This window comes from Amblyomma americanum, chromosome 7 (genome assembly GCF_052857255.1).
Source record: "Amblyomma americanum isolate KBUSLIRL-KWMA chromosome 7, ASM5285725v1, whole genome shotgun sequence".
Classification (NCBI taxonomy): Eukaryota; Metazoa; Arthropoda; class Arachnida; order Ixodida; family Ixodidae; genus Amblyomma; species Amblyomma americanum.
Window position 1 is genome coordinate 12,011,848 of NC_135503.1, and position 19,647 is coordinate 12,031,494.

At 44.0% G+C, this 19,647-nt stretch overlaps 1 protein-coding gene across 1 annotated transcript in view; it reads left to right on the plus strand.

Annotated features, from left to right (window-relative positions):
* The window catches only part of LOC144098490 (suppressor of lurcher protein 1-like), a 299,737-nt gene that overhangs the window by 128,450 nt on the left and 151,640 nt on the right, over positions 1–19,647 (plus strand). Inside the window, exons 3-8 of the mRNA XM_077631178.1 lie at positions 6,082–6,166; positions 8,374–8,554; positions 10,037–10,254; positions 12,839–13,049; positions 15,257–15,486; positions 17,146–17,187. Of these exons, the coding sequence (XP_077487304.1) occupies positions 6,082–6,166; positions 8,374–8,554; positions 10,037–10,254; positions 12,839–13,049; positions 15,257–15,486; positions 17,146–17,187 (967 nt within the window). The remainder of the gene's footprint in view (positions 1–6,081; positions 6,167–8,373; positions 8,555–10,036; positions 10,255–12,838; positions 13,050–15,256; positions 15,487–17,145; positions 17,188–19,647) is intronic.

Genomic DNA, 19,647 nt, shown 5'->3' on the forward strand with positions numbered 1-19,647 from the left:
GCAATTTTCATCTTAAGAGTGTCAGCAGAAAACACAAAACTTGAGCAGAAACTCACACACGACGGAATGAAATGTAGAATGAATATTTAAAGTTAGAAATACTAGAGCATAAGCATATTTTTATTCATAAACTGCCCGCTCCTAGCATGATCACGTAATCCAGGGGATGTGCTGAGTTTCGTGTACCGTGCTGTGTAACTGCAGCTGGCTGCAGTTCATTTTGCTGTTGAGATCAGGTTAAGTTGAAAAGCCCAACTGCCGTTAAACTGAAATGCAGTTAGAACTGCCCGTGTAAACGAAAAATTCCATCGCTCCCTTTCGATTCAGGCAAAATTCAACGTCTATGAAAATAATTTTTCTAAGAGAGTAGAACTTTCTGATGCACATAACGCAACGCAGCGACCTTGCCACAAAAAACAAAAAAACTCTCACTCTTATTGAGCAGCTCATTACAATGAAGCCATGAAATTAGATTCAGTTTTATCAGTATCTGCACTTCACTTACTCGTCCGAGCTAAGCAACAAATCTCCATAAATGTTTATTTCTTTCTTCATCATTTTGGTACTCGGCTTCAATCCCAGTTAATTTTGTGTTGTTTTTTATTATTCAATTACTTCGCTTATCAAGAAACACGCCTACTGGAGCCTTTTTTACGAAACAGATAGTTTCAAAAGAATTTTTTTTAAGTAAAGGATTGCATACCATAGTAACCTCATCTTTCAAACATGCCCCGGGGAAAGAAAACAATCACCAGAGTACCGGAAATGACTTAAAAGTATTCCATGGTGCAGAACTTCACTCATTCTAATAAATTAAACAAATAAAGGAATGAAGAGAGCGAAGTTGTAAGGAGAAATGACAAAAAACCTCCTCCAAGAAAGGCATCATGACAACAGTTGTCCAAAGCAAGGCACCAAAGCTTATATAAAAATTATGTTCATCACTTCTACATTGGCCATGGCGTCAAGAAATCCTTTAACCGTCTGTGCCTCGGAGCATATAAAAAGAGATTTTACTCATATTCAGGGAAGAAAAACGTATTAAAATAGAGGAGAGGGGCGCAAACTACGAAGGTTGAATCAAGAGACTCTAGAATTAGCCTTTTAAATCTGGTTATCACAGGCGCTTTCTTTCGCGACCAGATTTGTACCACTATCGTTGTGCCCTTTTATACTTTTTTTTTCAAGCTATATCCGCAGAACGTTGTAAAATATACCACCAAACGTAACCAAGGCTATATTTGTCAATGTCACGGTGACTGCTTAATGTTGAGGAGAATTATCGAAACGCTTAATCATTGCCAGAAGTTTCAGACATGGTAACCCTAGTGACTGCGCGGCGTGAATAAAATGATCTATTGCATGATTCATATATCATGAGGAGCGCTTAGGTAATCAGCCTCCCGTTATGCAGGCTTGACATTGACAAAGGTGTCGGTCTGCGTATATGGCAAGTCCTTGAAAGTTCGCAGTAGATGGAAAATAGAGAAGTTATAAATGTCCACTCTTTTCTCTTCATGAAGATCACCTTTTGTCCGTGGACTTAACAACGCCTAGAAACATAAGCCTCCTTGTTTGTTTTCTTTTTTCCTGGCCACATTTTTGAGGTAACTAAGCCTCGCAAAAGCTGGAAAAAAAATAACACGGTGACTTCACGAAAAAAAGTCCTTAATCGTCAAAGTTTTCCACGGTTTAAAAAGCCTAAATCACAGAGTACGTGAAGTTAGCGCAAAACGGGACAAGGGACAAAGACGCACACAACACATAGCGCCTGTCTGTGTACGTCTTTCTTTGTCCCTTGTCCCGTTTTGCGCTACCCTCACATACTGTGGATCACCATTACCGACTCGCCAAAGTTTCTACCCTAAATAACAATTATTTTTCTCTCGCTATACGTGCTTCGGTAATATTTGCCATTTCTTTTTTTTTTTAACCTTATCACTAGTTAAAACCACTCATAATAGTTCGTATTAGTGTCTGCTTCTGCCTCCCCAGTTCAGAAAAGAAACACAGTGCGCGACAATTATGCGCTTTTATGGCGCTAAGGTATTCAAAATTGAAAGAGAGGGGGTATTTGGAGAGGAATTCTGGCTAGCCTCAGACCAGCTGACATACTAGATGGCTTGGGCGACCATGGCACAGGATATCCTCAACGCTTATTGCTGCATCGCAATAAAGTTCTTGCTCTCTCTCTCTCTCTCTCTCTCTCACTACCGTGTTCGCGAGCACTTACTGACTCACTCGCGATTAAGAAACATGCAAGAAGCATAAACTTGAGCAGTTTTTTTTCACCTCACAGACGTGCGCCGAGCAAAAGCACGTTCGAAGCGTAGAATGTAACAGCTCGCATATAGATAGGCCACTTGTAGCTCGGTACCTATCACAGTTGTGGATGTTGTAAAAGCATTTATTACTTTATCTCAACGAGTCTCCTAACTCCGGAAAGGTTCTTCCTGATTCCTGCGACCAGGCCCGCATAGTTTACGGTGGAAGCTTCCAGAGAGAGCACTGCGAAGTAGAAACGACAAAAACCGCAACACGAAGCCGTTTGGTCCTCTCACGGAATCAGTTGAGAAACAGATAAACGTTCGCAATCCGCCGACTTTGACAGATTGTGCAAGCAGTTTCCGCAGCCTGCGGAGTTATTTCATCCGAAATTGGCTGCCAATGCCTGCTGGCCTTCGAGAAAGACGGAATGCGGCTTCCGGTTGTGTGGTAGCGAGCAGTGCAGAAACTTGGCACTGGCGTCACTCATCGCTTTCTATTTCACGTTATTCTGAAAATAAAACAGCAACATTCAAGGTTCTCTCGCAACTCTGGTGCGCAAGATCAAACCAACTTGCGTTGAAAGCTGTAACCCACTTGATCAATGTTCTGTCATCCCGAATATATTATGTCTGGCGCCTTGCCAAAGAAACTGAAACATTTTAGGTAGGCATATAACTGCACACTAGAGTCTGTTAAACGTTAAAAAACACGAACTAGCAAGCTCTAAGACAGAAGGTTTGCAGAACGGGTAGCGAAATAATAGAATGATAATAAGAGGACAATAGAAGGTAAGTCATTGGAGCCAGCGTAGTGAAAAATTACAGAGCAGCTAACTCTTTTCTGAGGCGTCGTTCCAATGTCGCCATTCGTGACTGCTATCCCCTCTCCTGTCTGGAATTCGAGATTAGTGTATGCCCCTTGCGGCCACTTAAAGTAAAAGAAAACATTTTAAATGATGACCATTGCTTCATGTGTGCGAGGAAAAATATTCAGTGTATAGGTTAGCAGAAAAGGGTGGGGTCTAGATTTTGTACATAGAATTACTTCACTGCCTTTATACCGGGCGTCTGTACAGTTTTATTTTCTAGTACGGACGTACTCTCATAAGCGGAACACTTAATTATGGGAATTCACCGAATTGAGCGCGCTTTCCACACATAATTTTCGGCGCAAATGAGTTCTGACATTCGCTGCAACGCTTGGCCTTTTTTTTGCTTTCCCACCCCCACACATTCACCGCACACCAGAACGGTGCTCAGAATGTCTACGTCAGCCCGCTCTCGGCAGCGCATCGCTGCCGTAATGACTTTTTTTCATTAGTTTGAGATTTAAAGAGATGTTTAGCCAGTCTCACCATAAGTCTGTGGATTTGATTGTCACTTGCGGTACTGGACGGAGTTTTACTGAACGAGTAGAGCGCGTTCACAAATACATTCTTGAAATGTAAAATGAACGTCACGTGGAGTCATGTCGATCGTCAAGCATCACGAGCATACCATGCGCTCTGTCGGTGGCAAAGGTCGTCCTTACAGGGCGAGTGCCTGTAGCTTTCGGAGTTCTAGAAACGCCGACAGGAAAGTCAACTCCTTCGGAATAAAAACGAAGTTGCACATTCGTTATGAGGCATGGGTAGCAGTGTATACTTCGGCATTTGATCGCCCTTTCACAAGGTTACAAGTAAATTCAAAAATCTTGAGGGCGTACAACCACACACCAGCTAGAAATATCATAGTCACGAACGGCGACCTTCTCCAAGTCATTACCGCTTTTGAATCAATGCGACAGCCTTACAGGCCCCGTTCACGCTAAAAGCAGGCGTCCGTCCGTCCGTCCATGTCACGAAAATGAAGGTGGCCCACCAGCCACGGCGGGCAAACCTGGAAAACCTGCCATGGTGGACAGGTTGTGGACAACCTTAATTCAAAATCAGTGTTATTACCAGCTTCACACCGTCGCACGTATTGCACATAAGCTCATTGGTTGAAAGATAGATAGCCTGCCGACGACCTATCTGTGCAAAAATGAGCCTTACGGGGGCTTGTAAAGAGCAACCTGGGTTCCATAACTCTGAATATGATTCTATGAAAGAGCAGGAGCAGTTACGCAGAAAGAATCTCTAATTCTATCGAATTGTACTCTTTAAGGTAGGTTAAGAGTTGTGCAATTTTTTTTCAGCAATCGCCGCTGAGGTCGGCTACGTAAGGTAAGGTCACTAAACCGTAAGGTCACTAAAGAATAACGAGATTAATCGAAGGGAAATAAAAGCGACCACCGCAAAACAGACGAAAGCCTAAATTGACAGGATTGTAATTAAAGAAACAAAAAAAGAGGAGCGGAAAAAGGAGAAAGGGAAATGTACTCAAAGTTCTTAAGGAGAAGGGGAAATGTACTCGAAGTTCTAAAGGAGCCAACATACCTGAAGTGGCAGCCATGCCTTAAAAACATGGAAAAAAATCTTGAGCGCATTATCTGCCTAAAGTAAATCACGTACATTTTTCCCTGCCTGCGCAAAAATTACAGCTCATGTGCACATGTACGTATAGTTCCGCACATTCAGAAATTTCAGATACAAACCGCCCTCTCTGGGCAAGCGTAGAAAGGTGCGACGCGCACCAGGCCTCCGCTTCTCCAGATGCAGTGGTGCCATCTCAGGGAAGCAGCTCTCATCACTCGGTGGCCGCCCTCTGTCGGCGTTTCTCGAAGACTGCGGCGCATTTGCAGCGGGTCGATCGTATCTTTCTGTTGCGCGTTGTGTGCTCTTCCCCATCATCGCCCCTTGAGCGCACCGCGATGTTTGGCCCTTTCAACAGGGGGCGTCGCCTCTGTGTTTGCCCGACGCGCAGCCAATTTAATTGAAGAGGCGCGACATTCCTGATTGCGTCGTCACTCTTTGTTTGCACAAGAAGTTCTTCTACATTTGCTCGTTGCACTTGAGAGTCAGGCGTTACTGCGATCAGCTAGCACAAAGACTCGACCGTAAGGCAGTTTTAGGCTAGGCTGTTCGAAATGCAGCGTTTATTTTTCTCCGATGAATAGATACTGACCTGAAAAACTGGAAATTGCTGTTTTTCTTTCTTTGCGCATCTATCGAAAAAGAAAAAAGAGGCAATCTTATTGATTTTCAGGTTAAAAGTTCTCTCTGAAAGCTGCAAACATGCACATTTGTACAGTTCTGTAAAGCGTGCTTTGCCGCGGTATAAGTGTTATTGCTAAAAAGCAAACTTTATACAACGCTTGTCTTTTCTTTTTTGTTTCATTTAAGATTCGACTTTACATTAGCGGTAAGCTTCTGTTACCTTTAAACTAAATTAATCGGGCAGTGGCATTTCCGACTGTGCGTAATTTTTCATTTTCCTCAAAAAAATTAATTTCATAAGAAGTCTGTATATACTGGCAATGGGATCATCAAGGAACAAGCGCTTGGGGAAATGGCTGCGTGCGACGAATTCTAAGTTTCTTAGACACTCTTTACCAACTTAATAGTGTCATATTTGTTTATCATTTAAGGTATGAATGGTATAGACTAAATATTAAAATCTTCCATATGCTAATTAGGCTTAAAAAGTGGATGTGTCTTCCTTTCCGCAATTTGGTTGACTTCCTTTTTTTAATCATATGCATTGTCCACTGCCAAATCTGGCCAAAATGCTTTATTTGTTCTTCTTGACTGCGTGTAAAGAATCAAACACTTGCGGATCGCGTTAGTATTACGAGTCTTTACGCCTGTAAGGCAGCGTAATAGCGTGGCTGTCGTGTTGAAATGCGCACCTTACGACTTCGCTATCTCAGCGTACGCTATTATTTCTTTCGCAGGTGCTGTGCGGAGAACTTTTCCAGCTCTTCCTGCTGCTATGGTACCAGGCGCTGCAAGTGTTGCCAGTGTCGGGGCTCAGCGCTCGTGAGTAAAGTTTGCTATTGTGTTCTTGCGTGTCGTTTGCTTGTTTCGAACTTAATCTGAAACGCTCACTAAGGGCTGACGAAGTACTCACAGGAAGAAAAATAGGGCGTGAAAAGCACTGAAGCGAACCATGTTTTGCAATTATGAAAGGAAACTGACTTATACCTTGATAATTGAGGGGTGTTCACCCTCTCTATGCAAGTTATGTATGTGTAAATAAATATTCCTTCGTAATTTTTATTTCGAGGAGTAATAAAAAAATAATAGGCGCTTACCATAAACAAACAAATAAATAATAATTTTTTAATGCAGTTATAAAATTCATTCAGAACTAATAGTGCAAACATTATAGACAGTAGCAATGACGAGCCAGTCTGACCCTAAGGGTTCAGAGATTCTAAATGAATTCAGCTCTTCAATGCATTAATTGAAAAATTCCTAACGTAGTGAAAGCTCAGAAAATCTGGAGAACAGTTCAAGTTCCGACGGCTGACGCCATTTGCCGTGTGGCGCTGAACGTTCAAAATTATTGCGAACATTTGATATGTTCGATACAGCCAAATGATTTTCTATAGCCGTCGGAAATAGTTGGTGTGAGCGCAGTAGCACTATATTGGAAAGATTTTGCCACGATCAGCTGGAGTCGACCGTTATAATCACCAGGTTTGCGCTGAATCTATCGGAACTTTCGAGTCCACTCGAAATTACAAGTTTGAAATGTCGCCGGTGATTTAAGCGGTATTCGCTGTCGGCGTCCAACAGATGACGCTAGTTGTTGATGCCCAGGAAAGCTAGGCGTGGGTTTAATTAGATTCGGAAATCTCTGGGTATTTTATCTCGCCTTTTTCTTCAGCCCACTAGTTCATTTTACGTCCTCAAACTTGTAGTTATAATTTTATTTTTCCTAGTTTTTGGCCTATCATGTGCCTTCGTTGTTCTGCGCACGTATTAGCCATTGTCAGAGACGCAGGCACGCATAGTCGGGGACAAAATTCTATGAACCGCATGATCGCTAAACAAAGCCGATAGCTCGGCCGCCAGCTCGAGGCCACGCTTATTGAACTCAAAGTCGAAATCCTGTTCTTTCACCTCCACATACGTGGTGTCCAGCCGGCGGCTAATATAGAGCTATCGACTACGAAGCACGCAGTCCAGAGACTTTTGTCCCTGACTGTACATTTCTAAAGCACAATACTTTCAGACTTTCTATTAATCAGCGCGAAATGTCATTACATTTCTTTTCGTTGATGTTGACCTAAAGAAATAGATGACCCTAAAGGGCCTTAACACTTTGCGCAGTTGTACTGGCTAAAATTTCTCAAGCGCGATTACTCAAATGCATCTCAAGTTTTTCTTCCTGTCTAAGTCTTATTTCTTCGATTTTTTTGGGTGTTACTGGATTTAATGCATTTCATAATCTTTCCCAGCTCTGGCTGGCTGTCACGCGATTTTTCTTCATATACTGCGTCGCACAGCGACTCTTTCGCTAGAGGCGCTTCTCACACATTTAACCGGGTATGCTTCATAAAATTCACCCCTATACTCAAGCTTATTTTTAAAATAAACTGACTCATTGGTGCCAGCTCCTGATAAGTATTCTAACAAGAAACTGTCCTTCTGCACAAGAAATGCGATTAATCACCGCATATAACAGGGCTAGTTAATACCAAATCGTTATATCATTAATTATGTTAATACCTATGATTAAAGGCAAACAACAAGGCTAGTAGGAACGAAATACATTCATAATAGGTCTCATAATTCCGGTGACGTCTTTCGGCATTGCATGAATAAAGTTAACTCGTTGTGGAGGACACCGGTAGCGATCTATGGAAAGGAAAATGACGGGCGTAGCGTTATGAGACAGGAAGAGAGCAGAATGAGTAAGGGAAGCAAATAAGATAATTATAAGTTAGCTGAAATCAAGAAGAAGAAATGGGCGTCAGCGGACAATGTAATGTGAACAGAATAAATTCTATATTTTCTTAAGATAGCGGAGTCAGTTCCAAGAGAGGACAAGCCCGGCAGAGGGCTTCAAAGAGTCGGGTGGGTGGATGAGATTAGGAAGTGCTTGAATGAAGTGGCCGCAGCTGGCGAAGTACGGGGTTAACTGGATTCAAATGGGCAGACCTCTGTCCAGCGGTGGATAGGTGTTAGGCTTACCACAATTATGACAACTGAGATGGGGCGTGCACTCTCCCTCGCAGACTGCCGCTGCGTGACGTACGACGACATGTACGGCAAGGAGTACGGCGTGTTCACTTCCCCAAACTACCCGGTGCCGTACGAGGAGAACATCGAGTGCGTCCTCTTCCGCTTCATCGGCAGCCCCGACCAGATCGTGCGCATCTCCTTCGAAGAGTTCGACGTCCAGCGGAGCAACCTCGAGTGAGTAGCCGCTGCTCACGACCGGAACTGTGCTCAAGGAAGCCCACAGAAGAAGTGCGCCGGACCTTTGGAAGGGCCGAAGCGCAGTGGATGGCATCTCAGATCCTTGACAACACTGTTCAGTGCCAACATTTAAAATGGATGTGCGGCATAACACCTTCTCATTGCGTTTTTCTGAAACCTGTGTTTTCAGCATAACGTTCGGTGTAACTATCTGATTATCCGAGCGTATGTATGTTCTGAGTGCTAGTGATTATATGTAGTTCGGATTATGACGTCGTTACAAAAGAAATTGTGTGAGCTCATAGATTACCGCGAAAAAAGAGGCTTCACTTTTACGGCACTTGTGTGGCGTCGTTGCCAGCTTTGAGCGCAATGTAATGCCATATGGTTACACAAAAATGACATAATAAAGATCAAACGACACAGTAACAACAGGAAGTCGCTGGTGTATCAGGTAATATTTTTTTTTATTTAGCAGAGTGTTTTATGCTGTATTATGCGCAAATTTAATCAGATACTTTTTAAGTGTTTTCTGCACTGTTCATCGCGTGTATCGCTGGAGCACTGTAGACAATTTCAGGAGCTCCTTTGTCTGCACCCTTAGATTTGTCCCGAGGGACAATACCGAGATCTTGAAGTTGGGTGTTATCGATAGATTCCCGCATTTCAGCGAAGAAAAGTCTGATTTCACAGAAAATAGATATTTTATAAGCCAGTAAAAGGGAATAATGACTAAAATACAAATGTTCCTTTTTCCAGCTATGTTCACAACTGAACTGTGGTGCCTTGGCCTTTCACCGCTAATCCCAGAGGCTAGGCTGCCCCGCCATTCACTTCAAGACGAGATCACGAAGCAATTTTCGGTGTAGACATGAAGAGTTTTAATTGAGCAGCGGGAAATAGTTTTTAATGCTTTTTCTCAGCAACAAATGCATCTTTTGATGCCGGACACACATCGAAATAGTCAAACAGATCAATAGAATCATTTTAACGAGATAGTGTTAAGAAGCTCCTACCGCAGAAAACCCGACGTCGCCGTCGGCGCTGTAAGTGTCATCGACGTCGTTGACCCTCAGCGGAAAATCCCCAGAGAAGCACCCTAGGAGGCAGGTGGTTCTAGGTCAGGTAACCTTGTAGTGTTAACCCCCCAACCTGGTTCTGAGAAAACTGCGCACCATGGCAGGTGGAAGTTAATATAATTATTGTCCACCAGAAGTTGCTCGAGAAGCGCAACCTCGGTCTCACAATCCCCACCAGCGGCAGCATCTGCAATCTCAGTGCAGTGGAGTTTGGCTTAACTGCTGCACCGCTGCGCCAGGAGTGGTATGAGGACTCTCAGGGATATATACGTGTTAAGTAGAGAATGACCAATTCTGCATATTTTGGCAAAAAAGTGGACGGAGTTTTCTTCAGTCTCGCTTTAAGTTTAGGTTATTCTGCTCATAGTTAATATCTCGCGTGCATTTTCCCGCCCCCCAGGTGTGTGTACGGTGACTACGTGAAGCTGTTTCTGCACCTGGACAAGGAAGAAGCGGTGAACAATCGGAGCCCGTACAACTCAATCCTGTGCGGCAAGATCAACGACATCGAGCAGACCCACTACTCGTCAGGCCACGCGCTCATCTTCGAGTTCCACTCGGACTGGCGGCAGGGGAACAACTCGGGCTTCAGGGGAACATACAGGTTCCTCAGCAAACGTACGTCCAACGGCGAGCGTTTCTCTTGCAGCATGGAGAGATAACGCAGTTCACTAGTCGTTCAATGCATGGTAACACGTGCAGATATGCCGAAACAGCTCTAATTTTCTTTACTGTCGTGAAACTGCGTTTGAATGTTGGTGGTCTTTGTTTTATTTGTTTATTTCGAAAACTCATGCGAGTCAGAGGCAAGTGACATGATAGGCTATTTTTGCGGGAAAATGCGACCGAAAATTTGAACTCATATACACACCTTCCGGCTCAAACTTTTCAAGAGAAATTGAAAAAAGGAAGATATGAAACTGGCTACTCTACGATGGAGGAAAACTAAGCTATAATGAGAACTAAAATACTCAGAAGTAAGATTTAAAATGACCACAACTCTTACTAGAAGTCAAAGGCAGTGACAAATTCTAGAAACGCACCCAGTGTACCACATGTTGGCATGCCAGATTAGTAAATGTTAAGTATTTTACAACTTACAAGTTGTGAACTCACAACTCAATACTAGTGTTACCTACTAGTTGCTGCAGCAGAATACAAGATGATTTCAGTAAATCATAGGCTGTGTTCGCAAGCGAATATGTCGACGGCGCGATCAAACACATGGACAGTTATGATATTAAATTTTAACAAAATTGAATCATGCAGCAATCTCAATATGAACGTCATCAATACCTATTTCGTAAAACCACTGATCCTAATCATAATGTCGCCTAAGAAACATAAACTAAGCAAGATTTGACGCCTTTTCTTCATTTTGCCCTTGCGTAAAACGAGTTGCTCTGATCGATTCCGAGAACACCCAGTATTTTTCCCCGCCCTACTGACACAGAGTTCACTTGCCTACTTCAGTGGATTAAAAACCGTAACGAATATTTTCACGACCTTGAGGGGCGCCTCAGTTGATCCAACATGGCAGCGCCAAGCTGACTGTGTTTGGGGTCGGCCTTTATATAATCACGATAGAATTTGGAATCTATGACATCGTTCTCAGAGACTCAGGTACAAGATGCAAATGACTTCACCAGAAGCGCAATTTTCTGCATTAAGCATAGCAGGCAAGTAAGACCCAGAGATTTTCATGTTGCTTGCGCAGAAAATAAATTTGTCAGTCACTGACATTTGTGTTCTAACTAATAAAGCTGTGCCCTTTTCATTTCTTTTTGCTCATCAATGCAATTAACCACATGCTACTTTAAATGCGAATATGCATCTCTAACCGTGCCTATAAGTGGAAAACTAGACCAATGAGGTTGCCTTTTCCGGTGCGCTCTTTCTACTTAACGAATAACCGCGCCTTGTGCCCCGGCTTTTTGGTAAGCAGTAGATGGAAGGCACGTAACGAATGCAGGACCGCTCTAAAACAACTTTATTCGTCCTATTCTGTTTGATTCTTGTCATAGGCTCATGGGTTTGACTGATTACAGTGACATCTTGTGAATTTATGGGGCGGAACGAAGTGAAACAGAAAGAGAAATGGAAACGAAATGAAAGCATTATATCATTCCTTGCTCTCCGTGCATAATGAAACACCATACTGTCACACACGCATGCCGTAATTAAGCTTGTTATTGCAAACACAGCCAGCCACAAATCTATTCGCACTTAACATGTGCCCGTCGCCGTTAGTCACGTATTTTCAGCGTTTGTCATAAATAGCGCCTCATATTTAAATAGGAACTGCTAGTCTGACGCAGTCATTTCGTAGAGGCTCGGTGCCTCATATAAATTGCACTGCAATTGGCCGGCAATTGTCCCACTACCGCGTTTAAAGTTACTATCCCCATTTTCCCTGTCTATTGCAGGCACCAACAAACTCTCAACGACACTTGCCGGCTCATCTGTCCTGTTATAGTGAAACATTCATGTAACAGCCCTCTTAGGATAAATTCTTACAGCAAAACTTTGCCAACAATGTCTGAATGTTCCGCTGAACCACTTACGCAAAGGAGAAAGCAGGGCAGTTTAGCGCACGCGCCGATCCTTCTCGCACTAGTTCGCGGCGGCGTTCATTTTGTGATAATCGCCAATATTGTGAAAGGCTACTGCTTTTCAAGTTCAACTTCAGTGCATTTCCAACGCAAAGACTGTTCTCTATTTGATATGACCTTCAAAGTCCCCCATAAACAGGCAATCTCTGAGCTTCCTCTGGAGAAAATCTTCGATCAATTCCCCTAAATGAGCTGTAATGATCACGAGCTTAAACCTGCTACTTCCAAACCGCTGCTGCAATGCCCCAATTTGCGCACAGACGTTTCAATAAGTGAACACGAACAGACACGCCTGCAAGCTCAATGGGTGCAAATCAGCAACAACTGAGCGATAAACTGCGAGCAGAAATGAAAACGAAGCGAGTGAACACCCTTATGAGCTAAACAGCAAAGGCGCTGTCCTGAGGAAGGTTTACGAAAACGCTCATGTGATCGTTCCCATCCCTTCGTTTTGTACATGCAGACGGCCATTAGGGAGCTTCCATTCTTTGCTTTACCCTGTGTGCTTCTGCAATATTCTACGAGGCTTTCAGTCATAATGTCGGCCCGGGTATTTATCGTCCTACGTGTCGGCTTCCTTTGTGGTGCAGGCCAGTTCGAGACGGACGGCCAGGCGGTGGCCGACTCCCGGTGCAGCTTCGTCATGGACAGCAGCAACCGCAGCTCGGGCCGCTTCTTCTCGCCCCAGTACCCGAGCTCATACCCTCGGGACATTAAGTGCGCCTACAGCTTCCTGGGGAGGGAGAACGAGCGAGTCAGGGTGCTCTTCGAGCAGGTGCGCCTACAGCGGGGAGACTTCAGGTACGCCATCACCCCTTCCCCCTCCTCCTCCTCCTCCTCCACGCACGCAGTGAGAGAGCGAGAGACACACACACACGACCTTCTAAACTACTCCAGAAATTTCAGAGTATCGAGAACTTTTCTGAGAACGCAGGTGCCGGGATAAATTTTTCACTGTTTTAGTGAGTTCAACTTCATAAGCTTGATACATGCTAGTCTGACCTCTGTGGCTGCGACAGTGGTCCTTGCTGCGGCTCAACTAATTTCGTACTGTGCAATCTACGCAAAGCTCAACTACATATCTGCAACCAGCTTAAAACAACAAATTGGTCTTAACACTCCACCTGCCGCGGTGGCTCAGTGGTTAGGGCGCTCGGCTACTGATCCGGAATTTTTTAGAGAAAACCTAGCGCCAAAACCATGCAAACCACAAGGACGAACGACGACGAGACACAATAGCGCTTGTGTCTCGTCGTCGTTCGTCCTTGTGGTTTGCATGGTTTTGGCGTTAGGTTTTCTGTAATTCAAGTATGCACTACCTAGCCCAAAAAGAGGTGTTAATGATCCGGAATTCTCGGGTTCGAACCCGACCGCAGCGGCTGCGTTTTTATGGAGGCAAAACGCTAAGGCGCCCGTGTGCTGCGCGATGTGAGTGCGCGTTAAGGATTCCCAGGTGGTCAACATTATTCCGGAGTACTCGACTACGGCACTTCTTTTTTTCTTTCTTCTTTCACTCCCATTTTCCTCCCTTCCCTCGCGGCGCGGTTCAGGTGTCCAACGATATACGAGACAGATACTGCGTCATTTCCTTTCTCCAATAGAGAGTTATTATTATTATTATCTTAACACTCCAGCTCAGAGATAAGTCGTATCATGCATCCCTCTGTGTTAGCAACAAATAAATTAAACCATTGTCAGGAGGCGTCACTCTCATACCTGAACTATCCTACCTTTTCTAAGGTGGTTCGAAGGAGCGATGTTTTAAGGAGTAGCTACACTTGAGTGATGTTCAGAGTAGGACAAGTGTTAGATCACTTTAAACCTCACGTGCTACATAAGGCACATCACAAGTTGGTTAAAACGGGCTGTGCGGCTATCGCTATTTGCTGGACCAAAAGGTAGACGTAGACACATACGTGTGCTATTCCGGGAAAAACGGCCGTAGTAGTACACATAACAATACTGAAATGAGAACATTTTGATTGATGTTGATACTAAGCACAGCTTCTATTGCTTACGACGCGTGGTAATCAGGTGCATTAAATAAATACCCACTTTAATATCACTTGCTACCTACTACACAACACGTTCATACTTTCGCATTTTCATTTCAATTTTCCAGTTCTTGTTTCAGGCGTCCGTGACAGATAGCAACTATGGAGGAAGTTTTGCTCAATATGCACAGGCAAGCGCACGTGCGACTGAAACTGAATGTTGAAGATGCCCTGCACGGCCGACCTTATTGCTTCTTCATGGCCACAATGCTCCCGATAATAGAAATTCTCGTCCTCACCCTTCAAGTATTTATCTCGCTAGGAGTGCTTACGAGCGTCATTCGAGCTTCTGAATTGTTGCGCAGGAGAATACCAAGGGGGTTCTTACTACAATGTCTGAAATCAGCTCTGGTGTAGTACAGCCATTATCGAAAGTTTGGTTCTCACAGGATTTCCTTCCAAACCTTGTACAGGGGCTCGTGCAACACCCCAGGTAGCGCTAACCTTCGAAGGGGGAGGGGCCAGAGTTGCGTTACCCTTCAAGCGATGACTTCGAACACTGAGGATGTATAACGACATACACGCCGCTGCGAGGAAGTAATCTCCTCGCCCGCCCCTGTGCTCTGAACTTTTGACAATGGGTGTACATATTCGCTCTCCATGTGACCAGCAGCACTCTGGCGTAGGGGTAATATAAACGTGGATAGGAAGCAATAGGCAGCAAAAGCCAGCGACAATGTACTGAAAAACCTGCTCTGTTATCCTGTTTTCTCTTTACTTAGACACGCACGGCCCACTCGAAAAGTGAACTCAGTTTGCAATGCAAATCTAGTGGTTGCTCACACCTGCCGCAGTTATCCCCCTCGGGTGCCCCCTCTGGAGGTTTTCCAAGGCTGCCTACTTAACATCGTTTCCTCATGTAGCAAGCTGCGTCGAAGTCTCGCGTGTTGCATGTTATCTTAAGCGCGACCTCCACCGCTGCTAAAACAGTCGCACCTTAATTTGCTTTCGCAGCTGCTTCAACAGCCCGGACGTGATCCTGGTGCATGACGGCCGGGATGGCAGTGCGCCCGTCATCGGGCAGCTGTGCAACCGCAACGTCTGGGTGGAGATGATGTCCACGGGACCCGACCTGTACGTGACCTTCAGTGCACAGAGCCACTTCCCGGGCCGAGGCTTCATGGCCAAGTATACCTTCTCCGAGACGCCCTACAACAACACGATCGACCAACTTGTCTCCATCGGTGAGTCCCGCCCCTAGGACGAACAATCAAAAAGCCACGAAGCCTTGGCTGATGAGGAGCCTACCTAATTACTCAACTCGCTTACGCTCGGAAACAGCCGTGAGGTGGCTCTGAAAAAACATTCGATTTTCTTACTCTGCGTTCAAGTTGGGCAAGCGCTCCAGCATGTTTCCTGGGTCGTTTCGCCACATTCCTAATGGAAGCCATGCTGTTTGACTTCGTGCTGCAACCGTCACGCATTGGTATTGCTTTGATCTTCGAGTGTGAATAATGTCATCATACACTCATTGTTTTGAATTGGAGGTCCGTCGGCTTGAGTAATGGAAAATATTTGTCTTTATTGGGCGCAAATAACATGTACCGTTGTATGCTTTCCTAGATATCTTCCTAAACATCATCTAAACATTGAGTCACACGCAGAAAGCTTGGATATCTGGAACGATGCACTTTGTATGCTTAAATATGATGGCATCGAACGCCTAGGATAATACGAACAATATACTCGTGCATCACTCCTGCATTTATTCCATTTGCGCTCTTGGTTATTGATTAAAGCAGCATCCCACGCTCGCTATCTCTTGCTGTGGCTACCCATAAGCAGATGAGAAGCGAGAAGCGTGAAAACGTAATATGAAGTGAAATAGGAAAGCAGACGTTGAATTACTCTCGATCTAAAAGTCGCAAAGATCTGTTTTACAAGCAACATGGGTTAAAATAGAGACAATTTAATTGTAATCAGCGTACGCTCTACACGTAGTACAAACAGCCTAGTTTACAAGTGCGCTCTTTTTCTCCTGTTTGCTGTTGAGTGCAAGTTAGCGTGAAAAGCCTCTTCTACCTCTCGTAAAATCGCGTCATGGGCTGGACGCTATTTTTTTTACGTTTCAGGATAAAGACACAGTTAAGTGTCAATGTCATGTCGCACATAAAATAGCACGTGAGATAAGTCGTAAGACTGCTCTCTGATTGTTCATTATCGCTGCGCTGGAGATCGCGATAATTAGAGACAGAATAGGCGAGGTACCCATCATGATTACCTTTCATGCTGGCCAATCGCAATGCCTAATGAATCAAAAACTGACCTTGTGATCTTATGCTGGTCGCTCGTGCAGTGGTCCTAACTCAAGAGTATCTGTGAATACAGCACCTCTGCTTCGTGTTTCCCACGTCCGTGGATTATCATTGCTGTTAAGCCTGGTTAGCTTCGTGGTTTGGGCGTAGTACACGCTGTCTACTTTTCGGCCGTTGTTTACTGTGCCTACCCTCAATTCGTGTCAGTTTCACCAGCTCTGCGTTTCCTAACTAGCGTATCGTGGGTGGGTTATAAACCCCCTGCTATGCCGTTTGGGCTATTACCTAAACGGACTTCGTAGAGAGGGTTAGCTAAATGTCATTATTGTTCAACCTTTTATTTTAGTATCTTCTTTTCTCCCATGGACCGCTTAGGAGTTATGTGGGAAGTGCAGGACTTCTAATTCGTATGTTTATTTATTTTCTATTTATACGTTAAATACTCCATAATGAAACATTACAAGAGGGGTAGCTATAGCCACTGCTGTTGCGCCCTTCTGGTGACAATTGGTTATAGTAATAGTCTGTAGAGAGCTTATTAGCCTGCCTTCTCGCTAAAAGCGGACAACCGCCCTTATATTTTTTCAGAGCCGCAGAAAAGCCCGGATGGTGGTCCATTAAACAAACAAGGTCAGAAAGCATGTTCTTTTCCGAATGTTTCTTTTTTCAGCCGCGCACATCCTTGGTGGTGCAGGTATCCTTCCACGGCTCCTGTTGTTTTATTGTTCCGAATGCTGCAAGGGTTAAATGAGCAGACCGATCTTTTTTCTACAGAAGTAGAAATATAAAGATTAGTAATATTGCTTCCTTGCAATGGCGGGAGGTGAAAAAAAAAAACCTGAAATTTTTCTTTTCCTAATTTTCCCTTTTCCCAAGTGCGTACGCGCTAACCTGTGCGCGCTTCGACCATACTGCTAAAACGCGCAAGTGTTGGCAGCGTTTTTGCGCATGCGTTTTATTGCTGGTCGAAAGTGAGATGGCGCACAGAGGCCAGATACGTCGCCTTCATTAGCTGCGTAAAAGAAATGTGAAGAAATTCTGATCACGGCTGCTGGAAAAAGAGAAGACGGCTATAGTAAAGTGACAGCAACTTCAAAGAAAGTATTGATTATAAGGCGATTTAAACCGTGCCAACATACTATATCATCCTCAATCATACAAGTTCTTGCAGAATGTGCTGCCCTTTGTCTACACTTTAGCTCTTGTTTGATGAAAGAGTGCAAGAGACGAGGGCGTAGACAGAAGAGTGCAGACACAGCGCGGACTTACAACTGATTTATTTGCAGAAATTCACATGAATTTGTGAAATACTGTGAATAAATCCGAAGTAAGTAAGCGATTTCTGGAATCAATTGGTTGTAAGTCAGCGCTTTCTTCACACTTTTCAGTTTATGTCTTCGTCCCTTGCGCTGTTTCATCAAACATGATCACCAACTAGCCCACACCACAGCTCTTGTAAGCTTTTCCTCTGGACTGTTGGAGCGATAACGGAACAAAGAAATAAAAAGCATAACAGTAAAAAAAATGGCTTCCAAAGCAAATCGCGATTCTGAAGCAAATTATGCCCTTACAGCGTCTGTTGAGTGCCTGACCAACAAGCCAAGAGGTTAGTGCGACTTGAGGCGCACGCGGCTCGGGCCAGGCAACCTACAAGACGTTTCAAGAGAGCGCCATCTGCCGAAGCAGGGCACAGCGATCGATTTTTTTTTTTTGGGTTGAGACGACGGTCGAAGTGCGGCGCTCGCGCAGCGCTCTCCGCGTTCTTCCCGTCTCCGAGGGATCTGCAGGGAGCACGTGGGGAATCTTTAAATATTTCACTACCCAGTTTTGCAGATGTGGGCAACAATTTGATTGATTGATTGATTGATTGATTGATTGATTGATTGATTGATTGATTGATTGATTGATTGATTGATTGATTGATTGATTGATTGATTGATTGATTGATTGATTGATTGATTGATTGATTGATTGTGGGTCAGATTTCTTCCTGTGAATTAAAATGTATGCGAGGCTGTGCTTCATCCTTCATCACAGTGACCAAGAATACCAATGTTCTCTCGTGAAAAGCAGCTCCCAGAAGAAGCCGCGAAAGCAGCTCTGGAGAAATGGATTCAAAAGAGCTTATATAGCCCAAGAACATGGGCGCAGCATGTCGTGAAAACTCGTCTGCAGTTATACCTTGCTGATCTCACTTACCATAGCACGTCAACTTAACTCGATGGTATTTAGATGAGCAATGCTCATACTGTTGCCCTGTCCGGTTCAACCGAGGTACGAAGGTTGTGTACAAGCTATGCTATGTGCCAGACGAGCCGGTAGCCTTAACAAAGAGCCCAGTTCTTTGCGAACATTTTTGTAAAGCGAAGAAAGCACAACTGCCAGTTCAGTTTAGTTGTCGCACAGGCAACTGTGACGATCGCTTGTCAAATACAAGGAAAGAAGAAACAAATTGAACACAGAAAGAGAGAAAAAGCTTGGTAGATAGCGATAGAAAGTGTCGTATACCTCGAATGTTTTGAGTTAATACTGATGAAACAAAGAATTGACTGGATGTCACATGAGAACTATGAAAAAAAAAAAACTTCTGTTGAAAAAACTAGAAATAAAAACATATCTAAAGGATTGGAGCGCGCTTTGGTGAAGTTGTTTCTTTCGCGAATAACAGTTGCGACGTTATTGAAGCACCAACGAAATCTTGTGTGCAACTTCCCTCCCAGTTCATTATTTTCTTTCGTGTTATACTTGTTCTCTTGTGAATGGACGCACCCGGTAGAAAATATATATTTAGCGAACGTGTTTTTAATAAAAACCAGCGCGATGAACCTCCAGAACTTGCTTCCTAACTACTCCTTGTTTTTACTTGTCTTTTCTTCTTTACTTTAATATTTCTTTAGCATTTTGCTGTTTGTTTTCAAACAGTATACCCGGACAGCTCCCATTTAGTATTGTATGATATTTGATGCGACAATTCACTGCCTGTTTCATTTCGTATACTGCATGTTGTAGCAATCATTGATGACAGTAAAATGTTCTTTCCCCTGCGTCAGTGGATTCGGTTCGCAGTGTTTTGTCAATAAATAAATAAGC